General features: G+C 47.3%; 1 protein-coding gene across 1 annotated transcript; it reads left to right on the top strand.

The window, feature by feature from the left end:
- Positions 1–442: 442 nt before the first annotated feature.
- On the top strand, positions 443–3769 carry LOC119967819 (zinc finger protein 135-like). Its single transcript, XM_038800841.1, has 2 exons — positions 443–530; positions 1392–3769. Exon 2 carries the CDS (start codon positions 1498–1500, stop codon positions 2422–2424), a length of 927 nt encoding a protein of 308 aa, XP_038656769.1. The 5' UTR covers positions 443–530; positions 1392–1497; the 3' UTR covers positions 2425–3769.
- The last annotated feature ends 11048 nt before the right edge of the window (positions 3770–14817 follow it).

The following is a 14817-nucleotide window of genomic DNA, read 5'->3' as shown; positions in this document are numbered from 1 at the left end:
TCATTCACCTGAGGAAGGAGCTGTGCTCCGAAAGCTAGTGATTTGAAACAAACCTGTTGGACTTTAACCTGGTTGTAAGACTTTTTACTGCACGTATATTTGTGTATTGTTTGAACATGTTGCAACATATATCTAAAAAATGTTTAAATATTTGGGCCACACCCATCGAGTTTCATCTGTTTAAGGCCACAAACAGAAAGGTTCAGTTTTCTGATTCAGTTTGAATTAAATCAGCTTTCGAAATGATGCAGAGTTTCATTCAATGAGGGAGATCCGGGATCAGCCCCGCCCCTACGTTCACTTCGATTGGTTGGAAGACCTGGCTCTTTTGCGCGACCTGTGTTCCCGCCCCCTCTTTCTACTGGTCAGGGCCTGCCGTCAATCATTGCAGACAACGTGACCGAGCGCACGCGCCGCTGGAGTTGGACATTAGTACGCAGGTGCAGTGTCGGAGTTTAGCGCCTGCGCAATGCCATTGATGACTTTGGAGACGGGGAGACGTTTGTTTGTCTCGGAGAAGCTGATCGGCGGTGGGTGGGAGGATTTCGAAACATTTTCTGGATCCGCAAACCCTTCAAAATTATTGTCAACTCCCTGGTTTGTAGCTGCGGGGCCTCTCCCTCCCGGGAACAGCCGGTTCACGGCCGCCATCCTGGTTCAGCGAGTGGAGGACGGTTCACAGCAGCGGATTGCGGAGGGGGGAGACAATAAATCAAACACTTTAGCCTCAAATCAATGAGGACTCTGATCCCTGGGAAGGAAGGAAACCCAGGGAGGTGGGCGGGGAGGATTCAGCCCCCCCTCCCCTTCCCCCAAAGAGGACAGGAGCTGCAGAACATGGTGGGGGTGGGGGTGGGGTGGGAGAGGGGCAAGGTGACAAAGTGGTTAGCACAATTGCTTCACAGCTCCAGGGTCCCAAGTTCGATTCCCGGCTTGGGTCACTGTGCAGTGTCTGCACATTCTCCCGATGTCTGCGTGGGTTTCCTCCGGGTGCACCTGTTTCCTCCCACAGTCCAAAAATGTGCAGGTTACATGGCTTGACCATGCTAAATTGCCCTTAGTGTCCAAAAAGGTTGGATTGGGTGGGGTTATGGAAATAGGGTGTGAGTTTGGGTGGGGTACCCTTTCCAAGGGCCGGTGCAGACTCGATGGGCCAAATGGCCTCCTGCACTGTAAATTCTATGATATAACAGAACCCAGCCAGAGAAGAAGGAGAAAACTGGGAGATGAGGAAATAAATAGTGAGATGGGGTTGCTTATCAACCAAGAAGAGGGAGTGTGGTACAGGGATTTACAGCTAAGAGAGAAAGAATATTCTGCAGGAATTAGAATTCTCTTTTCTGATTTTTATCCTGACCTTACAGTTAATTGCTTTCAAATCTTTTTTGCAGGATATCAGAAGGGGAAGATTTACAGATGCAAATCACTCATCAAACTTCTGTTTGGCCAAAGCTTTAACTGATCTTCACCCTGGAGAACGACAACGACACCAGCACCATGGAGAAACCGTGGAAATGTGAGGACTGTGGTAAAAGATTCAGTTATCCATCCCTCCTGGAAATTCATCGACGTGTTCACACGGGGGAGAAACCATTCAGCTGTTCTGTGTGTGGGAAGGGATTTACTCAGTCAACCAAACTCATACCACACCAGCGAATTCACACTGAGGAGAGACCATTCACCTGCCCTGTATGTGGGAAGGGATTTACTCAGACATCCTGCCTCATGTTACACCAGCGAATTCACACTGAGGAGAGGCCATTCAGTTGCACTCACTGCGGAAAGCGATTCAGGGCATCATCTGACCTCAATATACACCAGCGGCTTCACACTGGTGAGAAGCCATTCACTTGTTCTGTGTGTGGGAAAGGATTCACTCATTCATCTGGACTTAGGTCACACCAGCGAATTCACTCTGAAGCAAAGCCATTCAGCTGCACTTCCTGTGGAAAGAGGTTCAGGCATTCATCCGCCCTCGTCGAACACCAGCGAGTCCACACAGGGCAGAAGCCATTCACCTGCTCTGTGTGTGGGCAGGGATTTACTCAGTCATCCAGTCTGCTGAGGCATCAGCGGGTTCACACTGGTGAGAGGCCGTTCAGCTGTAATTCCTGTGGAAAGAGTTTCGGGCAGTCATCTACCCTCATTGCTCATCAGCGAATTCATACTGGGGAGAGACCATTCACCTGCTCCATGTGTGGAAAGGGATTCACTGTCGCATCTGCCCTTGAGTCACATCAGCAAATTCACACCGAGGAGAAACCATTCAGCTGCACTGACTGTGGAAAGTGTTTCAGGTGCTCATCTGCTCTCCTGGCACACCAACGTGTTCACACTGGAGAGAGACCATTCAGCTGCTCCGTGTGTGGGAAGAGATTTACTCGCTCCTTCAACCTAGTGACACATAAGCGAGTTCATAAGTGATTTCTGGTTAGATTCTACTGTTAATCACATCCAGGATTCTTAATCGAACAATATTAATGTTAATAACCTTATAACTGGCTGGTGTTTAATAGTCTGATTGATTTTTGGAGCAGTGTTCATTTTTAAACACATTCTCTGTGATCGTTCTCCTGAATTCAAAACTTTGTTGGAAGGTAGGACATTTTCCACAGAACATGAGTGAGTCAAAAATCAACACAATATACAAATGTGACAGAGGAAATGCCTGAATAGCTTTGCCCAGCAATGCTTCTCAGTGTCATCCACTCTCGTGATAACCTGCCCTGTACTGTACAGTTTACAACTCTACTTCTGACAGTTTCAGAGTGAAGCAGTGATGTGTTCTAGCCCCTCCATGTTCCTGACCATGGCCTTTCCTGCAGATATGGAAGGAGTGTCCCTGCAAAATAGTAAACTCTACAATCTGTCCAGATTGAAAGTGAAGACAGAAATACTGAATGTCCTATCACAGAACTTCTCTACAGTGGGTGATGTGATGATGGTTGCTCACATAGAAACTGAACTAGAAATACGCAAATTGTCTCTCCCATGCCTTTAATTTTTTATCCCTTACTATAAGCATCAGGAAAACTAATTTTGGGACAAGCTGTTATCAAGAAGTGATAAAATGAAAATTAAAGAATCTAATAACGGAATGTATTTTAATGGGTGTAAGATTAAAAGAGAGCAAACTTTTAAAATGGGAATTGGTTCAGAGGACAGATTGGCTTAAGTGAAGGAACTGATGTTTTAGATATGTGGATTAGCCTAGCAACATTATGAACATATATTTACTAAAGAGAAGTGGACAACAATCAGGCATAGAATTTCAGAAGTTAATCAGTGGTTGAAGCAAAGATTGTAAAAGTTCAAAACAGATGAGGGAGAATACCACATTTACAAAGTGAGCTCATGTAAGAAATGGCATTGAGGGGGATCTTGGAGACAGTTCAGATAATAAACGATCAAAACAAAAACCAGCATATTAGGGACAGAGTTCATTCTATGCGGTAAGTTGGTCCAAGATACACAGCAGGTGTTTGGAGAAATTGTGCTGGAGTAGCCAATTGGCTCTATTCTGAGATAGAAGCAATTTCACAAGAGATGCAGGTGCCGTGTGGTAACTATTGCTGTATAGTGCTAGTTTAAAACCGATGGCATGTTATTTGGGGAGCTTTAGCTTAGAGATTAAGAAAGTTGAAGGATTTGAAACTGGGTCAATTTACAAGTATTGTGTACAGCCATTAATGTAGTTAAATGTATATTTTTAGTTTCCTTTCTGGTGTGTTTTGCTGTTCAATAAACAGTTAGTGTGTTACTTATTACAGGACTGGAACATTGTTCTCTGGTCTTCATATCTTTCCTCACATTGTACCAAATTGTAAAAACTGCAGTGAGGAACAAGCATTCCAAGCTTCCCTTCTGGGATTTGGAATGTTCCAGCATTTAACAGCAGTTGGGTTTTTTTTTTAATAAATAATTTTATTGAGGTAGTTTTTGGCTTTGTAAACAGTTACAGACATCAACAGAAAGAAAGCAAAAAAGGCAAAAATGTGCAAACATCCACGTACATTTAATACTTCAATCGTAACAGACTGCACAAGCCAGCTAAATTGCCACCCCTGGACCCATCGTCACCCTTGTTTTAGCACCCGGGACAGGACGCCCGCAAATCTCTCCCAGTACCCCCTCAGCTTAGGGCATGCCCAGAACATATGAACGTGGTTCGCTTGTCCTCCCGCGCACCTAGCGCATTTGTCCTCTATCCCAAAGAATTTGCTCATCCGAGCCACCGTCACGTGGGCCCGGTGAACGACCTTAAATTGAATCAGCCCGAGCCTGGCACATGTCGCGGTCGAATGTACCCTACTCAGGGCCTCTGCCCACAGCCCGTCCTCCATTTCCCCGCCTAGCTCCTCCTCCCATTTAAGTTTCAGTTCCTCCGTCTGGGACCCTTTCTCATGAGCACCGTGTAAATATCAGAGACTCTACCCTCCCCTTCTTTCCCCCTAGAGACTATTCTGTCTTGGATCCCCATTGGCGGGAGGCATGGGAAAGATGGGACCTGTTTACGAACAAAGTCCCACAACTGTAGGTACCTAAAATCATTTCCCCTTACCAGCCCAAATTTCTCCTCCAAGCTCCTCAAACTCGCAAAGCTCCCTTCCAGGAACATATCGCCCACCCCCTGTCCGCCGCCATGCTCGAAACCCCCCATCCATACTCCCGGGAGCAAACCGATGGTTGTCGCAGATAGCAGTTGGATTTTTAACAGTATCTTAGAAATGAGTCCATGACGACTAACAAACTGACTCCTGATACAGAGGGTCGGGAAAGCAGCTCCCACCTTTAGCCAACTCGTGAAGCATGCAGAAAATAACATCAAGCTGACTCTTAGCATGAAGATGCTGGTGTATCCCTCAGTACCTTGTTGTCTGGCTGTGAAACATGGACAATTTATTCATGAAGAAAGAAGCTCGACAACTTTCACTTTGTGACACATTGTGTACATCTCATGGAAGGTCAAAATCACAAATGTATAAAATAAATTTGTCACAAGTAGGTTTACATTAACACTGCAATGAAGTTCCTGTGACGAGCCCCTAGTCGCCACATTCCAGCGCCTGTTCGGGTACACTGAGAATTCAGAATTCTCAACTGGTACAGGAATTGAACCCGCGCTGCTGGCCTTGTTATGCATTACAAACCAGCTGTCTAGCACACTGAGCTAAACCAGTCCCCCTATGTATGTAGCAGTATTATCAAAAATAAATCTCCCACGTATGCTGGCACCCACCAAGCAGAGGCTTAGTTGAACATACAGTGCAAAAGGAGGCCATTTGGCCCATCGCGTCTGCACCGACCCACTTAAGACCTCACTTCCACCCTATCCCCGTAACTCAATAACCCCTCCTAACCTTTTTAGTCACTCAGGGCAATTTATCATAGCCAATCCACCTAACCTGCATGTCTTTGGACTGTGGGAGGACACCGGAGCACCCGGAGGAAACCCACGTAGACACGGGGTGAACGAGCAGACTCCGCACAAATAGTGGCCCAGCGGGGAATCGAACCTGGGTCCCTGGCGCTGTGAAGCCACAGTGCCAACCACTTGTGCTGCCATGCTGACTCGAAACGTTAACTCTGTTTCTATCTCCACAGATGCTGCCAGACTTGCTGAGGTTTTTCAGCATTTTTGGTTTTTAGCACATCGGTTGCTGTTGGCTCTTCATGGTCTTGGCCGTTCCTGACTGGCTGTGGCGAGTGAACTGGTTGTGTTCACCGGTACGGTGAATACCTTCCACCACCAGTGAATACTTCAAGGTACAAAATGTCTCACTGGCCCTGGTAAAAGCATTTTGGTTTAGTGAGGAAGGTTCGCTAAACTTTCAAAGAACAAAGAACAATACAGCACAGGAACACGCCGTTTGGCCTTCGAAGCCTGCGTCGACCATGGTACCTGTCTAAACTAAAACTAAAAGTCTGCACTTGCGTGTCCGTATCTTTCCATTCCCACCCTATTTATATATTTGTCTAGATGCCCGTTAAATGCCGCTATCGTACCTGTCCCCACCACCTCCTCAGGCAGCGAGTTCCATATATTTACCACCCTCGGTGTAAAAAAACTTTCTTCGCACATCAGTGGGTAGCGCCCATACACGCCATTGGCCGACAGTTAGAGCACTACTACTTTAGTGTCAATGTGACTAACTGGAAGTTCCAAGTTCAAAGTGGTTTGTTAATAGAAAAGAGAAGAATTCTGCAGAGATCTTGTCTGGGGCCCTGATATTTGCACAATTCAATTAAAAAAGGGAAATGTAGAACAGAGGGCTTACGTTAATTTAAATTTACTGATTGGACCAAACTGCTGTGAGCGCGCCTGCATAAAGTGGATTAAAGACTCTTAACCAGATGGAAAAATGCATCTATTGATACACATTAATCAGTCAACATGAAATATATATATACAAGAAAGGATTGAATTGATAAAAGAAGGTTGGATAGGTATGATCCCTTTCTTTCTGAACAATATGCAATGAGAGTTCCGAGAGTGCATTCAGCCCTCAGAACATTTAACTACCTTCGAGTTTATATTACATTCCTAGTCCGTCTACCAAGGCTCGGCTCATACTGAGCCAGGGGATCTGCTGCTTTACAACCACAGTGGTCTTACACCATGGAATGGACCATTTACTTTGGAAAAATATACCAGTTTGGATGGTAATTATGGCAGTTTTCTGGGCATCAAATTGGAGACACAAGCAGAGGTATAGGGAAAATCGACCCTGTGTTAATGTGGGGATTGTAAAGGACTTTAGAGCTTTTACTGTGGCCCAGGCTGTATATAAAACATGCTGCAGTTCATGTGGGCTGTCGGATGGTATTCAGTTGCCTGTCTGAGCAGTGAACACGTGGATACAATCGCAATTCAGTAAGACTGTTCACCAGCTGTATATCGAAAGGGATTCATTTGGACATCATGTTTACTGACACACCAGCACAGTCACACTGGAGAGAGACCGTTCAGATACTTCATATGTGTGAATGGATTTACTCAATTTTCCCATGTTCCTTTTGTAACTAAATAAACAAATCAGTTTTCCCATCTATAAATTGTCCAGATATTAAATTTCAGTGGGTTTATTGCACGATTGGTGCATTCTAACTGGTGAGAGGCTTCTTCAATTCTGTGCGTGTTTAAAAAGAAGTCGTCCAACCTGGTGACACATGAGTTGGCTCAGTTGTTTCTTAGGTAGTTACTGCAGTTAATCATATTAAGAATCACACACTGGCAGAGAACCAATGCACTGGAGTTGTTGAAATGATTAATCGCTATTTTTATATTGGAATTCTTTGGCTGCAATTCTAACCGGGTCACAATACATAATTTATAATTAACCAAGATTGATATTTAATGCTGATGCTTTAATCCATCATTCACCACAGAGGAGGATGTGACAAATCATTTTTTATGGTGGTTAGAAAGGGAGACTAAAATCTTTTCCTCTTGTGATATATTCTGGGTTGGTGAGTGTTTCTAATCCCTTCTCAGTATCTTGGTAATGTAAGTGGATTGTAGATTGCAGCTAGTCTATATTGCTTCCCTTCATCCCCCCCCCCCCCCCCCCCCCCCTCCCTTCTCCCCGTTCCAGGCTTCAGTGAAGATGTAGGACAGTTGTTGGGCTCAGAGATCCTGGAGGGGTCCGGGTTGGAGGAGATTCTCCAGAGAGGCGAGATCAAGGAAGACAAGGATCAGCATTTTAAAATTGAGGTGGTGCTCAATCAGGAGCTGATGTGGATCAGCGAGCATAGGGATGAATGGGGAATGGGACTTGGTGTGACTGAGGACAAGCGCAGCAGAGTTTTTGATGATCTCTAGTTTACTGAGGATAGAATATGGGCGCCAACCAGGGGTGTGTGCGAATAATTACGTTTAGAGGTAACAGTTGCATGGATGTAAGTTTCAGAAACAGATGAGCTGAAGTAGGGGTAAAGTCAGGCGATGCTGAAGAAGGAATAGGTGGTCTTCATGCAGATATGTACTTAGAAGCTCATCTTCTGGCCAAAGAAGTTTGAGGAAGTGGAATTCACTATCAGAGCAAGTGGTCGAAGTGAATAAAAATGTTTAGTGTATAGATAAATTTAAGACAAAGCGAGACAAATATAAGATAAGGAAATTGAGGGTTATGTTGATAGATTTAAATGAGGGAAGACTTTATGGGCAAAGGGGATTAAAGGATACGGGCGGAAGGTGGGATCAGCCTATTGAGTTGGAAGGGTGGCATGGTAGCACAGTGGTTAGCACTGTTGCTTCACAGCGCCAGGGACCTGGGTTCGATTCAAGGCTTGGGTCACTGTCTGTGCAGAGTCTGCACTTTCTCCCCGAGTCTGCGTGGGTTTCCTCCGGGTGCTCCAGTTTCCTCCCACAAGTACCGAAAGACGTGCTTGTAAGGTGAATAGGCCATTCTGAATTCTCCCTCAGTGTACCTGAACACGTGCTGGAGTGTGGCGACTATGGTTTTTTTTTTTACAGTAACTTCATTGCAGTGTTAATGTAAGCCAATTGTGACAATAATAAAGATTATCAATGAATGGCGGACCAAATTACCTCATCATGCTCTTATTTCACTATGTTTTAGCAGCACAAAATCCCTGGCACATGCTGATGTGGAGATGCCGGTGGTGGCCTGGATTGGGTCCAGTAAGAAGTCTCTCAACACCAGGTTAAAGTTCAACAAGTTTATTTGAAATAACAAATTTTTGCAGTGCTGCTCTTTCACCTGATGATGGAGCAGCGCTCTGAAAGCTTGTGATTTCAAATAAACCTGTTGGACTTGAACCTGGTGTGAGACTTCTTACTAAGCTGTTTATGGTGAATACCATGAATCTATAATCTGCATAATATTGGAGAGGAAAGAGATTCAGAATGGCGAATCTTTCTTCCATTATAATAGTTCTGATTAAGCTCGCTCTGCCTCTTTGCATTAAAATCGGGTTATATCAAAATGTCACTGCCACTTTGTGTTCCAGCAGCCCAGAGGAACAATTTCTCTTTAAATATGCAGGTCAGAGACGTGTGCCGGGCATGCTCAGTGGAAGAGTCGGCATTGCAGCTGTGCACTGGACTCCTGGGGAAAGCGCCCGTTAAGAGTCTGAATCACCCCGGATGGAAAGTGATTTTTTTCCAAACCGTGAGCTCAAGATAAAGTAGGGATAGAAAATGGGCAGAAGAGAGAGAGAGAGAGATGGAATCAAATAAAATACAATAAAATGATAATATAACTGGGACTAACAGGACACAGCGTGTGCCACATGAGCTGAAATGCAACACACGGGATCCCATTGCGGAGGGCAAGGGTCACATCCACTCGAGCAGGTCCAGGTGAGAGCAGCTGAGTCAGTACAGAGCTGGCAGTGGAGACTGCAGCTGGCTCAGGGACAGCGGAGTCATTGGCAAAACTAACACTATCATTAAAGTGTTTATATATTATTTATTAATTATAGATATATATACACACAAAAATCTAAATAGATAAACTTTTTAGAGCATATGAGACAGTAGCCTGACCAAGAAGCAATCTGTAAGCCCGCCAAGCCTCCGCCCTCAGCCCACTCCTCTAGAGTGGTGAGACCTGGACAACATTCACTGGTCAGGAGAAAAGGCTGAACCGTCTCAGGATGTGTCCTCAGCATTTCATAGTCACCTACTCAGGGGCCCTGGTGCATGCTAATTCCATCGACATCCACGTGTTTGAAACTTCATGATGGCTGTGCTGTGCTGGCCCAGTCACATGCATTGGACGGTTGACAAATGTAAACCCAGACACCCGGTGAACTAACCACTGGGTAATAATCCTGCGGGCATCCCAGGCCTGCACAACAATCAGGACGTGAAGGGAGCGAGCATTGACACTCAGAAAGCTGGCAGAAAGCTGGCATTGGCTGTCAGCTCTGGAAACTGACTGCTCGGAAGGGCCTTGGGAGAGAAGAAATGGAAAGCTCAGCTGGCTGAGAAAGAGGCCCAGAGAAAACAGGCCAGTGGATCCTGCACCTCAGTTCACAGTTCCTTCTCTACAGCAAAATGCAGCAGAGGCCATCATGCAGATTAAGACCCCTCAGCCACACCAGGTGATGTTTAACACAGAGTTCACCAACACAGTGCAAACCACCCCATTCAATGGTGTTACAATCACCAAATTCGGCACTATCAACATCCTGTGGGTTACATTAATCAGAAACTGAATTGCACTAACAATTGCGGGTCAGGGGTGACATTCTCTAGCAAGTAACTCGCCTCCAGTCTCCCCAAAGCCTGTCCACATCCACAAGACACAAATTATCATAAAATTTACAGTGCAGAAGGAGGCCATTCGGCCCATCGAGTCTGCACCGGCTCTTGCAAAAGAGCACCCGACCCAAGGTCAACAGCTCCTCTCTATTCCCATAACCCAGTGACCCCACCCAACATTAAGGGCAATTTTGGACACTAAGGGGAATTTATCATGGCTAATCCACCGAACCTGCACATCTTTGGACTGTGGGAGGAAACCGGAGCACCCGGAGGAAACCCACGCACACACGGGGAGATGTGCAGACTCCGCACAGACAGTGACCCAAGCCGGAATCGAACCTGGGACTCTGGAGCTGTGAAGCAATTGTGCTAACCATAATGCTACCGTGCTGTGTAATGGAATGCTGTCCACTTGCCTGGATGAGTGTAGTTCCAGCAACAATAAAGAAGCGCAAGACTATCCGGGGGAAAAAAGCCGCTTGATTGGCAGCCTTTCCACAAAAGCACTCCCTGCACCACCAATGCGCAGTGGCAGCCGTGTGTACCATCTACAAGCTGCACTGCAACAATTCATGCAGACTCCTTTGACAGCACCTTTAAAACCCATGAGCTCTACCACCTTGAAGGACCTAGACAGATGCGTGGGAATACAACCAACTTGAAGTTCACTTCCAAACAATTCACCATACTGTTCGCTATTCCTTCATTGTGGCTGCGTCAAAATCTTGGAGCTGTTTTCCTTTTTTAAAAAATATTTTTTATTTGGGCATTTATATTATAATTTTAACAAGATAACGAAGTAAGAAAATAAACAACACACACCCAACCCTCCAGGCCGCCCCTTTTTAACCCCCCCCCCCCCCTCCCCCACACACACACACTGCTGACAGCTTAATTTTTCCCAAAGAAGACAATAAACAGCTGCCACCTCCAGGCAAACCCGGACATCGATGCCCTCAGGGCGAACTTAATCTTCTCGAGCCGGAGAAACGAATGTCACTGACCCACACCCCTGTCTTCGGGAGCTCCAAGTCCCTCCATGTCAGTAAAATCTGTCTCTGCACTACCTCAGAGGCAAAAGCCAAGACATCCGTCTCTCTCGCCCCCGGGACTCCCGGGTCTTGGGACACAGCAAAAATCCAGGGACCATTTTTCCCTGGATGGTCTTGCACTTCTTTATGTTGCTGGAACTACACTCATCCAGGCATGTGGACAGCATTCCATTACACAGCACGGTAGCATTATGGTTAGCACAATTGCTTCACAGCTCCAGGGTCCCAGGTTCGATCCCGGCTTGGGTCACTGTCTGTGCGGAGTCTGCACATCCTCCCCGTGTGTGCGTGGGTTTCCTCCGGGTGCTCCGGTTTCCTCCCACAGTCCAAAGGTGTACAGGTTAGGTGGATTGGCCGTGATAAATTCCCCTTAGTGTCCAAAATTGACCTTAGTGTTGGGTGGGGTTACTGGGTTATGGGAATAGGGACTCTGGACTCGGAATCACCCTTACTTTCAGTACCTCCGACATGACATCAGCAAACCCCTGCCAGAATTCCCTAAGCTTCAAACATTCCCAAAACATATGGACATGATTTGCTGGCCTGCCCACATACTGCCCCCACCTATCCTCCACCCCTTCAAAGAACTGCTCATCCAGGCCACAGTCATTTGCGCCCTGTGGACAACCTTAAATTGTATCAGGCTAAGCCTGGCACATGACGAGGATTAACTCGCCTCAGGACATCCTCCCATAGCCCAGCCTCCAGCTTCCCACCCAGCTCTTCCTCCCACTTTCGCTTCACTTCCCCATCGGTGCTCCCTTCCGTACCATCAGCTCCTTATAGATCTCCGATACCTTCCCCTCCCCCACTACCTTCCCCTCCCCCACTCCCGACACCACCTTATCCTGTAGCCCTGGCGCAGTAGGTCCGGGAATGTCGATACCTAGAATCATAGAGTTTGCAGTGCAGAAGGAGGCCATTTGGCCAATCAAATCTGCACCAGCGCCTGGAAGGAGCACCCTATCTAAGCCCACAGCCCCATCCTATCCCAGTAACCTCACCTGACATTTGTGGACACTAAGGGCAATATAACATGGCCAATCCAACTAACCTGAACATCTTTGTACTGTGGGAGTAAACCGGAGCACCCGGAGGAAACCCACTCAGACACGGGGAGAACGTACAGACTCCACACAGTGACACAAGCTGGGAATCGAACCTGAGACCCTAGAGCTGTGAAGCAACTGTGCTAGTCATGTGCTACCGTGCTGCCCCCACTGTGCTACCATACTTGCCTCCACACAGTCCCTCACTTGCAGGTAGCGGAACCTGTTCCCACCAGGCAGCTCAAACTCCTCCTCCATCTCTTCCAAACACGGAAAGTCCCCATAAATAAACAAATCCCCAAGCTGCTTGATCCCCAGCCGCTGTCACCCCCTGACCCACCCATCCAACTGCCCCGAATTTCCACAGATCGGTGCCCACACCGATGCCCCCTCCAGCCCATATTCTGCCACCATTGTCCTCACACCCACAGGACAGCCACTACTACCGGGCTTGTGGAGTACCTGGCCAGCGAGAATGGCAAAGGCGCCGTTAACAGTGCCCCTAAACTTGTGTCCCTACATGAGGCCGCCTCCATCCGCTTCCATACCGACCCCTCCCCCACTTCCTGACCATCGCCATGTTCACTGCCCAGCAATCAGAAGAACCAACCCCTCGCCCCCCCCCCCCCCCCCCCCCCCCCCCTCTCCAGCAATACCTTCTTCACCCGCAGGGTTTTACCCGTCCACACAAATCCTGAGATCATCGCATTCACTTTCTAGAAAAATGCCTTGGGGATAAAGATTGGAAGGCTCTGGAAAACAAACAAGACCCTCGGGAGTACTGTTATCTGAACCCTGCCTGCCAATGATAACGGGAACGCATCCCATCTTCTAAAATTCCCCCTCATCTGTTCCACCAACCGAGCCACATTCAGCTTATTCAGCTGCTTCCACCCCCACGTTACCTGAATGCCCAAATACTGGATCAGACTCGAAACGTTAGCTCTTTTCTCTCCCTACAGATGCTGCCAGGTTTGCTGAGATTTTCCAGCATTCCCTCCCCTCCCCTGTCCAAATACTGAATGCTTCCCCCACTACCTTGAACGGCATCTTCCCTATCTCTTCTGCCCCCTCGCCTGGATCAGAAAGACCTCATTCTTACCTAGATTCCACTTGTAGCCCGAAAACCGGCCGAATTCCTCTAGGATCCCCATAATTCCCCCCCAGTGGGTTTGAAATGTGCAATAACAGGTCATCTGCGTAAAGCAAGACCCTGTGCTCCCCCCCCCCCCCCCGTACTATTCCCTGCCAGTCCCTTGACACTCTCCCCGCCATCGCTCTATAGCCAAGGCAAAAAGCAATGGGGAGAGTGAACATCCCTGTCTTGTATCCCGGTACAGCCTAAAATAACCCAAACTCCCTCGGTTCGTCTGCACACTCATCACTGGCGCCTTATGTAGCAGCTGGACCCAGTCCATTAAGCCCTGACAAAACTCAAAGTGCCCCAGGACCTCCAACAAATAGTCCCACTCCACCTGATCGAAGGCTTTCTCCGCGTCCATGGCAACCACCACCTCTACCTTTCGTCCTTCGGGGGGGGAGGGGGGGGCATCATTATCACTATTAGCAACCTCCTGATATTTGCTGTCAGGTGCCACCCCTTAACGAACCCTGTCTGGTCTTCCCCTATCACCCCTGGCACACAATCCTCAGTTCTCGAGGCCAAGATCTTGGCATTCACATTTAATAGGGAGATTGGCCTGTATGACCCACACTGATGTAGATCCTTATTCTGCTTCAGAAGGAGAGAGATCGAGGCCTGCAACATCGTCGGGGGTGAGTGGGTGTGGGGGGGGGGGGGGGGAGGGGAAGGGGGGAAGCACCCCGTTTCCTTGCCTCGTTAAACATCCTTACCAACAGGGGCCCCAGAACCCCCCTGAGAAACCTTTATAAAACTCCATTGGGTACCCGTCCGGACCCAGGGCCTTGCGTGACTGCATCGTCTTCAGCCCCTCTACCACTTCTACCAGCCCAACGTTGGCCCCCGGACTCCTGCAGCTGCTTTCTTAAGAGCACTGTGGGTATTCCGACACCACAAGGGCCTGCAGCAGTTCATGAAGACAGCTCACAACTGCCTTCCCAAGGCCAAATATAGAAAGCCAATAAAAGTTGACCTGGCCACCAACACCCATTAATTAATGTGAAAATATCGTTTCAGGAGATGGAAGACAGCCAAACAAAGATAAGCACTTTTAAGAACAAATGTCTTGACAGTTGACGTCACTAAAAGCATCCCAAAAATCAAGGTGTTAAAGAGAGGAAGCAACTTAAAATAACCACAATCACTGGAGAAAAATGTCTAGGAAAACTAATGGGACTATGTGATTACAAGTCTCCTCAACTTGATGGACTGCATCTCAGGTTTCTGAAGGAAATGGCTGCACAGGAGGTGGATGCATTGGTTGTAATCTTTCAAAATTTCCTGTATTCTGGAAACTCGGAAATGTAATGCTGTTATTCAAGAAAGGAGGGGGACAAAACA

This window comes from Scyliorhinus canicula, chromosome 6, assembly GCF_902713615.1.
Source record: "Scyliorhinus canicula chromosome 6, sScyCan1.1, whole genome shotgun sequence".
NCBI lineage: Eukaryota > Metazoa > Chordata > Chondrichthyes > Carcharhiniformes > Scyliorhinidae > Scyliorhinus > Scyliorhinus canicula.
This window is presented reverse-complemented; position numbering and strand designations above follow the sequence as displayed.

Coding starts and splice junctions, on each gene's coding strand:
- LOC119967819 (XM_038800841.1), top strand. CDS start 1,498: ATGGAGAAACCGTGGAAATGTGAGGACTGTGGTAAAAGATTCAGTTAT.